The sequence below is a fragment of the Silene latifolia genome, chromosome 11 (genome assembly GCF_048544455.1).
Source record: "Silene latifolia isolate original U9 population chromosome 11, ASM4854445v1, whole genome shotgun sequence".
NCBI classification, from domain to species: domain Eukaryota; kingdom Viridiplantae; phylum Streptophyta; class Magnoliopsida; order Caryophyllales; family Caryophyllaceae; genus Silene; species Silene latifolia.
Window position 1 is genome coordinate 62,065,875 of NC_133536.1, and position 12,942 is coordinate 62,078,816.

General features: G+C 40.8%; 1 protein-coding gene across 1 annotated transcript; it reads right to left on the reverse strand.

Moving 5' to 3' along the window:
• Positions 1-11,590: 11,590 nt before the first annotated feature.
• Positions 11,591-12,088, reverse strand: LOC141613488 (uncharacterized). Its single transcript, XM_074432229.1, has one exon. It carries the CDS (start codon positions 12,086-12,088, stop codon positions 11,591-11,593), a length of 498 nt encoding a protein of 165 aa, XP_074288330.1.
• Positions 12,089-12,942: the final 854 nt, after the last annotated feature.

Consider the following 12,942-nt stretch of genomic DNA (forward strand, 5'->3'; position numbering starts at 1 on the left):
ACCAAGAGTTCTTACGGAAGAATTAGCTAAACGGTTGGCTTATCAATTTACAGAAATTGAGTCTTGGGATCACTTGTATCATTCTTGAGGGAGATCAATTATGCAAGTGCGAGAGTCTACATGTTTAAAATGAATTTTAAAATAGACTTAAATCACCTCGATGAGTTGCTTATTTCGTTTTGTTTTTCTTTCTTTTTCGGTGTAGATCACGTTTTAAATCGCTAAACATCAAATGGCTGGTTCAAGTGATAACCCAATGCCAAGTGCCACATTGGACCGTGAGTCCTGGCTTAGGATCTTCATGAATCGGATGAATCGGTCTACTCGATCGAAAAATGATGGATCCAACTTCGCGGATCGGGAGGCAAAGCATTACGGAATCTTGCCGCCGACGGAAAGCTCAAATATCTACTTGAGCCCATGCCGCCACACCCAGTTCCCACGGCTGGAGCTAACGAGATCGCTACTTATAACGATTTCGTCATGGAAGCGGGTGCGATTAAAAACGTGCTCATTTTTGCAATGGAATCCAATTTGCAGAAACGCTTCATAGCCCAAGGTGCAAACAAGATTTTCACCACGCTCACCAAGGAATTCTCGAAAGCACCGAGAATCGTGACCTATGAGCATACCACTCGTTTCATTGATGCGAGACTCCAGAAGGGCCAACCGGTTAGCCCACACATTCTCAGCATGATTGAGAATGTCGAGAAGCTGGAGACCTTTAACTGTAACATCAGCGAGAATATTGTTATCGACCGTATTCTTCATTCACTCCACGATGGTTATTCGCAATTCAGAGCGAATTACTATATGAATGATTTGAAGAAAACTCCCCATGAACTGCACTCCCTCCTCGTACAGACCGAGAAGGACATGAAGTGCGGTGGGAGTTCGAAACAGGATGTTCTCGTTGTGTCAAACAAAGGGAAAGGTAAGGGCAAAGCTCCAAGCAAACCTAACGAGAGGTAAGGCGAAGTTCAAGAAGTCGGGTTCGGGGAAGAGTGGTCTGGTGAGGCGAGTAACTCATCGAGGCATGACAAAGAGCAAGAGTGAAAACATGGAATGCCATCATTGCCACAAGATTGGGCATTGGAGACGCACATGTCCTGTTTATCATGAGGACTTAAAGGCGGGTCGTGTTAAACCTGTTGGTATGTCTTCTCTCTCTTCTACTTTTATTCATATGATTGAGATTAACCACGCAAGTTACGGAACTTGGGTACTTGATACTGGTTGTGGTTCTCATCTGTGTAATCATGTGCAGGGGCTCCGAAACATCGAACCCCTCGTAAAGGGTGAGGTGGACTGCGTGTTGGAAATGGAGCAAGAGTGTTTGCCATCTCCAAGGGGACATATGTGATCCGCTTCCAAGCGGATTTGAGTTGTCATTATATGACTGCTATTATGTACCTAGTCTTTCCAAAAACATTATTTCGGTTTCTGCGCTTGATAAACTTGGTTTTTCATTTGTAATAGAAAACAATGCTTGCATTTTCTCATTACACAATATGATTTATGGCAAGGCAGTTTCCATGAACGGAATTTATGTTTTAGATCAGACCTCGGAAATATTACACGTAATGAATAAAAGGTTAAAGGTTGGTGACAAAGATCAAACATATCTATGGGCATGCCGCATGGGACACATTAATGAGAAACGCAAAAAAACAGCTCATCAAACATGGAGCTATCTCGGCCTTTGATTTTCAATCATTTGGCACGTGTGAATCATGTCTCATCGGTAAAATGACTCGTATTTCCTTCAAAGGTGTTGGAATGCGCGCTGCTGACCTATTAGGGCTCATACACACGGATGTATGTGGTCCCATGTCAATCACCGCACGAGAAGGCTATAGATATTTCATCACTTTCACGGACGATTTGAGTAGATATGGCTATGTCTACTTAATGAAGCACAAAAGTGAATCCTTTGAGAAATTTAAGGAATACCAAAATAGGGTGCAGAACCTATTGGGTAGAAAGATAATAACACTGCGTTCGGATCGTGGTGGCGAGTATCTTTCTCACGAGTTTGATCAACACCGAAGGACCGTGGGATTGCCCTACGATTAACTCCACTGGAACACCTCGGTTGAATGGTGTGTCCGAACGGAGAAATCGAACACTACTTGATATGGTTCGATCCATGATGAGTCACACGTTTTTTACGATTCATTGTGGGGTTATGCTCTTATGTCGGCCGCTCTAATACTTAACCGAAGTCCGTCTAAAGCTGTTGACAAGACTCCATATGAACTATGGAAGGAACGGTCCCTAACTTGTCCTTTATACGGGTTTGGGGCTGCGAGGCTTATGTCAAGTGGAGACACGAGGATAAGCTCGGCCCGCGATCGGTCAAGACATACTTTATAGGTTATCCTAAAGGATCACGTGGTCATTACTTCTATTCGCCAACCGAACAACGCGTTTTTGTTGCGGCTAGTGCGACATTCTTAGAGAAGGAATTTCTCGAGAATGCAAAGAGTGATAGAACCTTCGACCTGTCGGAGATTCCAGAACCAAATACCGAGCAACTATTGGAGGAACCAATTCCTACAATCCCGGCTGCGGTGAATATTCCTGAGGAACCTAGGAGGTCGGGAAGAGTCTCTATTCCTCCGGACAGATACATTGGTATGGTCGAGGAACATGACATAGATGACGTTCTACTCTTAACGAGTAGTGAACCCGCGACCTATAAAGGTGCCATGACCAGTTCTGACTCAAAGCTATGGCTTGAGGCCATGCAATCCGAGATGGACTCCATGTATGAGAACAACGTGTGGGATCTTGTTGACTTACCGGCTAAGGTTCGTCCCCTTCAATGCAAATGGCTTTACAAGATAAAGCATTCTGTGGAAGGTCAAGAAGATATCTACAAAGCACGACTAGTTGCTAAAGGTTTCACCCAAGTGCCAGGTTTGCACTACGATGAGATTTTTGCACCCGTAGTTATCTTTGCGTTCCATTCGGATTATCTTAGCGATCGCCGCTTTTCATGACTATGAAATTTGGCAAATGGATGTGAAAACCGCCTTCTTAAACGGCTTTTTGGAGGAAGAGTTGTACATGGTACAACCCGAAGGTTTCATCGATCCTAAAAATCCTAAGAAAGTGTGCAAGCTTAAGCGTTCCATTTATGGACTTAAGCAAGCATCAAGGAGTTGGAATCATCGCTTCGACCAAGTGATAAAAGAAAATGGATTTACTCGATCCGTCGAGGAACCATGTCTATATATCAAGTCGAGTGGGAGCAAGATTGTCTTCCTAATATTGTATGTTGACGACATACTCCCGATTGGGAATGACATACCTCTCTTAACTTCGGTGAAAGTATGGTTGAAAAACCATTTCCGGATGAAAGATCTGGGAGAGGCACAAAGAATTCTTGGCATCCGTATCTATCGAGATAGATCACGACGGATGTTATCTCTCATCAGAGTCTTACATAGACAAAGTCCTAGAGAGATTCAGCATGACTAACTCCAAGAAGGGGTTCCTTCCCATGTCCCCAGGGGTGCATTTGAGCAAGTCTCGGGCACCAGAGACACCGGAAGAGAAAGAGCGCATGACACGGATTCCTTATGCTTCGGCAATAGGATCAATCATGTATGCCATGATATGCACACGTCCGGACGTGGCATATGCATTGAGTATGACAAGTCGATTCCAACAGCAACCAGGTGAACCACATTGGTTGGCTGTCAAGAACATTCTTAAGTACCTCCGGAGGACTAAAGATTGGGTATTGACTTATGGAGGCTCTCAAAAGCTATGCGCAACCGATTCTGCAGATGCTAGCTTCCAAACGGATCGTGATGACTCGAAATCTCGGTCAGGATTCGTTTTTACTCTTAATGGCGCTGCAGATCACTGGAAGAGTTCGAAACAAACTATTTACAGCAGATTCTACGACTGAGTCCGAGTACTATGCCGCGTCTGAAGCAACAAAGGAAGCGATATGGATGCGTCAATTCTTACATGGGCTCTCTGTAGTGCCTAGTTCGAATGACCCGATCACCATCTATTGCGACAATAGTGGTGCCATCTTCCAAGCTAAGGAGCCAAAGTCTAGCAACAAGTCTAGACATGTACAACGGAAAGCTCATCTAATCCGGGATTACGTGGAGCAAAAGATAGTAGTGATAGAAAAGATTGCTACAGATGATAACATAGCGGATCCTCTCACTAAAGCATTACGACAAGATAAGCATGAAGGGCACGTAAATTCCATGGGAATCAAACGTGTTCTTGAGTTGTAGTACTCTTTTATGGATCGATTCATTCTCCTTTGTACTCTATACGACATCATCGTTTTGATATTTTATATAAATATTTTGTTTTTCATGTGGAATTGTACGACAATTTTGAACACCACAAAGTGAACTGAACAAACATCATATCTTGTTAGTCCTTAATTGCCCACATGAGTGATAACTCGGCAATTATTCGTGACGTTGGTTGATGGTGGGTTCAACGAGCCATAAGTCAACAGGTTGACTGACCAATCACAGAGGCGATTTATACGGATATTTCGTAGGACACAATTGTGACATCGACGTGGAGTCCTAAATGTTTTATAACATTCGTTGCCCGGTCGTGGATAGGACTTCCATGGTGATCCTAAGAGTCGATTCTTTGACTATCGATTGTCTCTTGAGACTACGGCAGATTTTGGGTGACTTTGGTTTCTTTCTCACGGTCATCCGTAACAGGGGGCCAAGTAGATTTTTTCGGGTCATTTCATCTTTGTGCTTAGATCGGAAGGAGTCGAGTTGAAGGAAATATTCAGCCTTTATCGGGTACTCGATATTTCTCAGGGCCACTCGAGGAGTCAGAATCGAAATGCATGGCCATGCTCGGATACGGATTCGTTTTATCGGTTAAGTTACTCTCTAGTCGGGGAAACCACTCTAGATACAGATCGATTGTAAAATACGACCTTTGTGGATCCAGATCGGCAAATTGTTTTACATTGAGTGGGAGAGATTTTAAATGAATATGAGAATCGGTTATCGCACCTACACTTGTTCGGACAAGTGGGAGTTTGTTGGAGCTTGTGTCCTCCAGTTAGTGCGGATAACGTCATTGCACATACACTTGTACGGACAAGTGGGAGCTTGTTGGGGTTGGTGTCCTTAACAGTTAGTGCAAGGACTTATAAACCTCTAAAAGGATCAAAGGGCATACTTTGGTATTATTATCAGTTGATCCACGTTTATCAATAACGGTTGGCTTGCTAGATAAGTTTGACGTTATTGTCATACGGATGGCGGTGATCAACTGGTCCCTAAAAGTCACACCTATAGGATACGTTCGAGAGATGTGACGGTATGAAAATCCTGTCATGTAGATGCCAAATATTGACTAACGGTTAGTCCGAGTTATTTGACTAGTAATTAGTCAAATACGTGATGTTGAGATATTATATTTAATACGGATTAAATATCATGGGCTAAGGCGAATTAACCAGTTAATTCGTAAAATTAAATATACGTGATTTATATTTAATTAAATGTATATTAAAAATAATTATACAATACTGTTTTGTCGGACACGTATTAATATTTCAGCTAACCCGTATAATTAGTCGATGCCTTAATTTCCGATAACCGATAACAGTTTATAATATAAACCGCGTCATATACATTTTAAGCGAGACGGGTCGGATCATCGGATCACTAGTCAAATGAGGAGAAAGTGGAAAGCCCACTCCCTCCTCTCTTGACCCGCGGACCGAGGCAACAAAAGGAGAGGCTCCCTCTCCTTTTGACCTAGCGATTTTCATTTACAGAAAAACTAGGGTTTTGGAGATAGCTTCTCTCTGAAACCTGAGATCTCTCATCTCGACAAAACTCACATCAGTTCTCCCTATATTGCAAGGCAATCGGAGAACACTGTTCTAGCACAAGGGCATATCTCGGACAAAGTCTTGGGTGCAACGATTAGGAGGGAATCGCTTAGATTTTCGATCTTTACGCCGCAATTAAAAGGACCCGAGGTTGATTTCTATACACTTATCGTTTCTATTGTTTTATCGTTTTATGACTATAAATTGCATGTAAATTTTACGTTATAGTCCTGCAATTTAAGGGGTAGTATACGGATATTAACCCACAGTGAGTCCTTTGATGTTACTAGGACCCAAAAACTCTTAGCCATCAAAGAGTCCAAAATGAGTCTCTAAATGCGCTAAACTACAAATAATACAAGTTAAGGAATTTATGTAAACATGATAAAAACAAAGAAAAAGGAGGGGTAGGAGACTCACAATGGTATAGGTCGAGATGCTTTAGCATAAGTCATCAACCCCGCATTTGTGTCGTCCTCATTCATGCTTTGTCAACAATCAACTTTCACTCATTTCATCATCATTATCATCTCCCTCCATGGACCCAGAGGCATCATCATCATCCTCTTCTTCTTCTTCACTTGAGCCTTGCTCTTCATCATCATGGCTAGACCCACTACCTTCCCCATCCTCATCATTAACTTCCTCACTCCTTGTAACCCGGTTATCCCCTTCTTTATCTTGAGAAGCTTTAGGAAAGAATACTTTCCTATCCACCCAATCCGGCAAAGAACTCTTGGGATCAAGGAGTCCTTGCCTAGCAAGATGATAGAGGGGTGGATATTGGGCATAGTAAGCATTCACCCGATCTCGTTATCAAGTCTCCATTCACAATGAAAGCCCCTTTCTCTTTTTCTTCCTTGAAGTCCAACCATCCCTCAATCAATAATTGAAGGATATTATATTCATTCTTTAATTTCCCATGGGCATTCATCTTGGAATCCAAGTAGGTGAGGTCGAGTTCGATCATGTGGGTAGCTTCTTTTCTAGCAATGAAGGTGTTGGTAATGGACCTATGCTAATACCGTATACCCGGATGATGGATATACAAGGCATTACAGTCTCTAAATGTAGTTAACTCCCTTCCGGTAATTGCCTTCCGAAGGGGCTTGGCATCAAAGTTGTTGGCTTTCTTGTGGAAATCCCAAAGGTCACCAATTCCAAAAATCTTTCCGAAGTCATCCTTAATCATCCTCCTACTCTTGTTCTCTAGCCAAAATTCAACATATTTCCGAGTCTCTACCTTATACTCCTTCAAAGAGCTTATGAACTCTAATGTGAAGGAAGGGTAGGTCAATTCATCCATTTCGAACAAGGTAGACAATCCCATGGACTCAAAAAATGCTCTTGTTTGGTCAAGCACCCCCAATTTTCCCAAAGTGTCTTGGCATACAAACTTAGTGGCGATAATTTTCTTCTTTGCAAGGGTCTCAAAAACGGTTCTATGCTCATTAGAAATAAAAGTTACTTCCGAATAATCCTTAAGTTGCTCAATCTCCGGTATAGTGGTAGTAACTTCCTCAATGGCCTCAACAACTTCCCTTTCTTGTACCCTTGGTTGCTCAACCACCACTAAAGCTTTAGATGCTAGAACATTTTGTCTTTTGGAGAGATTTTGGGATTTGGGTGCTTGATTATTCCCTTTTGTTCATGCCATTGTTGTTTTCTCCTTCAAATTTGTGTCAACAAACCTTGAATATGCTTGAATGCTCTTCTTATCTTCCAATTTTAATCAATTGCTCAATAAATTTGGGGTTTTCAGATTTTACTCAAACCCTAGAAATTTTGTGAAGATTTTGATGTTTGAAGGTCTTTTTGTTGACAAAGGAGTGATTTGTTTTGATTTTGAGCAAGTTTGCAATTGATTTGGATGAATTTGGTTCAGTAATTTGTGATTTTGGACGATGGGTTTGATTGTTGTAGGGAGGGAATGTGTTGTGTTTGTGTTTGGGAAAGAATAGAAATGAGGGTTTGAAGTAAGAAATCCCGTGTTTTAGTCATATATAGCAGGTAGGGCACACTCGACCTCTTTTGGGGACGGGCAGATTTTCAATCAGATTTTTTTTATGCTTTGGGGACGCTGGATCTGACCTTGGCTCGAGCGTGTTGAGTGCAGGGACGCCCGTCCTGATGCTAGCTTGAGCGCATTCTGCTGCAGCTCATTTTTTTTTCTTTGCTCCTGCTCCAGCCTCCACGAGCTCAGGTCTGGCCGTGTGGATCCCATTCCCGCAACTTGGCTTCTTCATCTCTTAATCTTCCATCATGGGGTGTACTACAATGGCTTGGCTAGCCTAGGCAATTGCTTTCCCGCACTTGATCATCAAACACTACATATTTGAAACACATTAAAATCCCTCCCTCACTTGCTCTCATGTCACACAAATTCTTCAAACAAAGCTTATAAAATGCAATACAAAAATTTAGTATTGTACAAGTTAAATAAAATGCAAGTTAAGAGGTTAGAATATTTATAAATGGTGGTTTAGGGAGGACTCCACCAAACTCTCCTTCATTTGAGAGGTGTCAAGGGGGTAAAGCAAGGGCGTTGTTGATGTTGCTCAACGCGTTGTAGAAGTAATCAAAGGCTTGATCATTGTCATGATAAAGGTCTTGCATAGACCTTGGCACATTGTTGTCTTCATTCATGTAGTAGTCTGAGTCAAAGTTGCGGTGACAAGGATCTACAAAGCCTTGGTCTAGGGTCATAGTATTTCCAATGTAAGGATTAACATATCCTTCAAATTCATGATCCCATAGACCATATACTACCTTTGCTTCTTTCCCCATGTTGGGAGGATCATGAGTTGTCAAGAGCAACTCTTTTTTGTCATGGCCAATTAGGCCTTCATTCATACTTGTCATGAGGGGTGTGCTTTGCAAGCTCTCATTCTTGTTATGAAAAATTTCATGCTCTCCAAATAGAGCTACTTCAATATCATCATCATCATCTCTCTTCCAATTAGGCGGTGTTTCTTTACCCTTCTCTTTAGGATTTCCATATTTCACTTGACCCTTGAATGGGGATTCCATTTTCTTCTTGTCACCTTCCCGGCTATAGTGATCAACCTTAAAGCATGGTTCAAACAAGTTGGGAGCTCTCATAGTCTTATCAATATTAAAGGTGATTGTTTCATCACCCACTTCAAGTGTGAGCATCTCGTGCTTTACATCAATCACCGCTCCGACGGTGTGTTGGAATGGTCTTCCTAGAATGATTCTGTAACACCCGCATTTATTTAAGAGCCTTTAATACGCATTCCTAGATAAATGAACGTGTTACCATCTCAGTTTCCTGAGGTAGTGAATACAAAGGTAAACGAAACCACAGTACTTTAAATAAATATAATGTTTAAATGGCCTTATTACATAATCTAAAATAAATAATTAAATTAATAAATACAACTGCAGCGGAAACTAAATAATATGAATAATATATATTGCTTATTCTTCTAAGGTGATCTAGACAGCTAAGTAATGTCATATCCTCTCGCCCTTCAGCTCCCCTTCTAAGCCTGCCTTATTACCTGAAATGAATCTGCTCCCCAATTATTGGTTCATCAGGGATGTTTAACGAATACACGGTCAACCCAACGGTTGAGTAGGAGTATCTAAACAACAAGAACAATACAACAATAATACAGAATAAATATGCAAATGATCAATCCCGATCACAACTCCAATCTCCACACATAACCCGAGACACCCATATAAATAACCCGAGACAACCTTTATCAATAACTCGAGACACCCTTATAAACAATATCAATCCCGAGACACCCTTTTATATACCGCCACCCATGGACCGGTTCTTTAATTTTACCCACCACCCTTGGACCGGGCCTTCAATACAAAAATACAATATACAATATGAATAATGATAAATCAACAAACACAATATTCAACCAACAACCAACATCCAATTCCAATTAACGTTCATCAAATAAATTACATCAATATATATTCGAGTTGAGTAGATAACCTACCACAGCGGCAAATCCAATAAAGCAATCTAATAAAATAATCAGAAATACTCCATTTTAAAACCGTCACCTAAACGAAATATTATAATTTAATTATTAAAGATTCAATTTATTATATTAATTTATTCAATTATAATTTAATTAATTATTTCCGTATGAATTAGCATTACATAAAAACCCATCTTAAAAAACAAATATAAATCATACACTCACACCTATTCACTCGTGAAAACACGGGAAGACAAACACAAACATCATCCTCACACTCACGGCAAAACGTGTCGAACACCACACGATAACCCGCTTCCCACGACGCCCCCAACCACCATCGGTACCACCCAATCCAACTACACCCTAGCCTGTACCACGGCCAACCCTGAGAACCTCCTGACACTTGCTAAAACATCCCCTGCAAACCCCAACTCACACGCCCTTAATAGCCCCCGAAAACCCGACACAAAAACAACCCAACTCAACACATACACCACCCTACCACCACTGCGACAACCCGTGGCTACCACCGTGGTCTCCCTTGACCCACGGTGGTCCCACCACCTAGCACAGCCACGCACGACAGCCCATGTCAACAAGAAACGACACATAATTCGAAAAACATCACAAACACGTTCAACCACCACAACCCGACACATCATCGTACCAACCACCATCTGCGACCACCCCAACACCTCCATAAGAACCGCCCATAGCCGACCTATCCAGCCACCTAAGTCTCACGTTTAATCGACAAACATACCCATCACAAATCTCGTCTTAAAATCCGCGACAGCCACCCTTTAGACACAAAATTCGCCACCCACGATGGTTTACAATGCCACGACAGGTCCCACTAGCATCACCACGGTCAAAGGCAACTATTGAGGGTAACGGCACAGTCCACGGTGGTTCATACGGTGTTTAAACAATAAATTAATTGAATACAACGATATAAATATAAATTAAGACGGTCTTACCTTGAGGTGATAATAATTGGATGAATTTTCTTACTTTTCTCCCTTAGATCTTTCTCTCCCTTGCCTTAGACCAATTATTTGTGCTTTTTGTTTTTCTATGCTTTTGGGTAGGTATAATAGCTTATTTATATAGAGATGTGGGAATGAAAGAGGGAGGAAGTTTCCTTAAACCAATTCTCTTTTATTTTTCCTTTTCTTTTAATTACTCCATATTAGTATTAGTAGTATACAATTACAATTCCAATTCCGACATCAAACCCAATAAACACGTCTTACATGTGTAACACGACCCAACATTATTTCCTTTTCAAGTATTATTTAATTATTTTATTTTCGTCTTACAAATTAATTATTCAATTAATTAAATTATTAAATATCATTTAAAACACATTTTAATATAATTCTACCGTCTAAAATATGGTGTATTATAGTCTTGCCTCCTTAAAAAGAACTTCGTCCCCGAAGTTCACCAAAATACCCAAGTAAAATGTTATAAAATACGATTTACCATTAAACTGATTTAAATTAAATTCCTCACAAGGTACTTTTATTATTAAATTATCGTAAAATGTTATAAAATACGATTTAGCATTAAACTTATAAAATATGAGATGTTACATTATATTCCCCTAAAAAAGGGTTACGTCCCCGTAACCAACTAACTCAAACAAAAAGACTAGGATACTTTTCTCCCATAGTAGCTTCAGCTTTCCACGTAGCTTGTTCCACCTTATGATTAGACCATAAAACCTTCACAAAAGTTGTCTCACCATTACGAGTCTTCCTCACTTTTCTATCAAAATTTCCTTAGGCTCCTTAACATAAGACAACTGCTCATCAATCTCAATATGCTCAGGCTCTAGCACATGAGTAGGATCACTTACATACTTCCTCAATTGTGAAACATGAAAAATATTATGCACTCTGTCCAAGGCTGGAGGTAATGCTAAACGGTAAGCTACCTCTCCAACTCTGTCTAAGATCTCATATGGCCCTATATGCTTCAGACTCAGCTTTCCTTTATTCCCAAACCTCACCACACCCCTCATAGGAGACACTTTAAGCAACATTTTATCTCCCACAACAAATTCTATATCATTCCTTTTCAAATCTGTATAGCTTTTTTGTCTATCTTGCGCTGCACGCATCTTCTGACGAATAATGTGCACCTGCTCCACAATTTCGTGTATCATCTCAGGTCCCAACATAGCTGCATCTGCCCTGTCATCCCAGTACACTGTACTCCTGCACTTCCTTCCATATAATGCCTCAAAAGGTGTCATGCCAATACTAGCATGGTAATTAACTGTTATTATATGAAAACTCAATCAAATCCAACCTCTCCTCCATGATCCACCAAACTCCATTACACAAGCTCTCAACATATCTTCCAATGTCTGAATAGTCCTCTCAGTCTGACCATCTGTAGTTGGATGAAACTGTAATATTCCGTATTTATAAGTCTTGGGGTACTCTATCGAGTAGCCCTTACTCTGTCGAGTAAGGGTAAGTTGCGAGATAAAATAGTTTCTGACCTGTTGGGTACTCGATCGAGTAGCTGGGGTACTCGATCGAGTAAGGGGTACTCGATCGAGTACCTTGGGTACTCGATCGAGTGTCCGGTTTTACGGGGAGTTTTCTCGGGTTTTGTTAATTATGCGATTAAGGTATTTAAACATAGTCGTCATTGTTTTAAATCACTTTTACAAAACCTAAAACCCTGTTTAAGAGAGAAAGCAACCAGTTCATCTTCCTAATCGCATCCTTAGCAATTCCGGAGTTCGACGGTCGGTTCTTGTCGTTATTCGTATCGTTGAGTTCCCTGCGTCGAGGGTAAGCTTTTAATATAATTTTTATAATGTTTTGTTAAGTTTGGTTAAACCCTAATTTAGAGATTGGGGGTTTTGTGTGTAGTTTGTGATGTGTAGCCTCTATGTGTTATATGATAGGAGGAGGGTTCGTAGAAGAGACTTTTGATACAAATTTTTGTTGATACCGTCTGATGTTGTGCTTTCGGGTAGGATTTCCTACTCAGTATTAGTCCCATAATGGGATGATTGTTTAGGTGTTGAGATTGATTGTTTGATATAATAATTGTATTGTGACGGCTGCGGTTGTGATTGTATATTGTTGATTG

Excerpts from the sequence above, each read along its gene's own strand:
- LOC141613488 (XM_074432229.1), bottom strand. The coding sequence starts at position 12,088 with ATGACACCTTTTGAGGCATTATATGGAAGGAAGTGCAGGAGTACAGTG.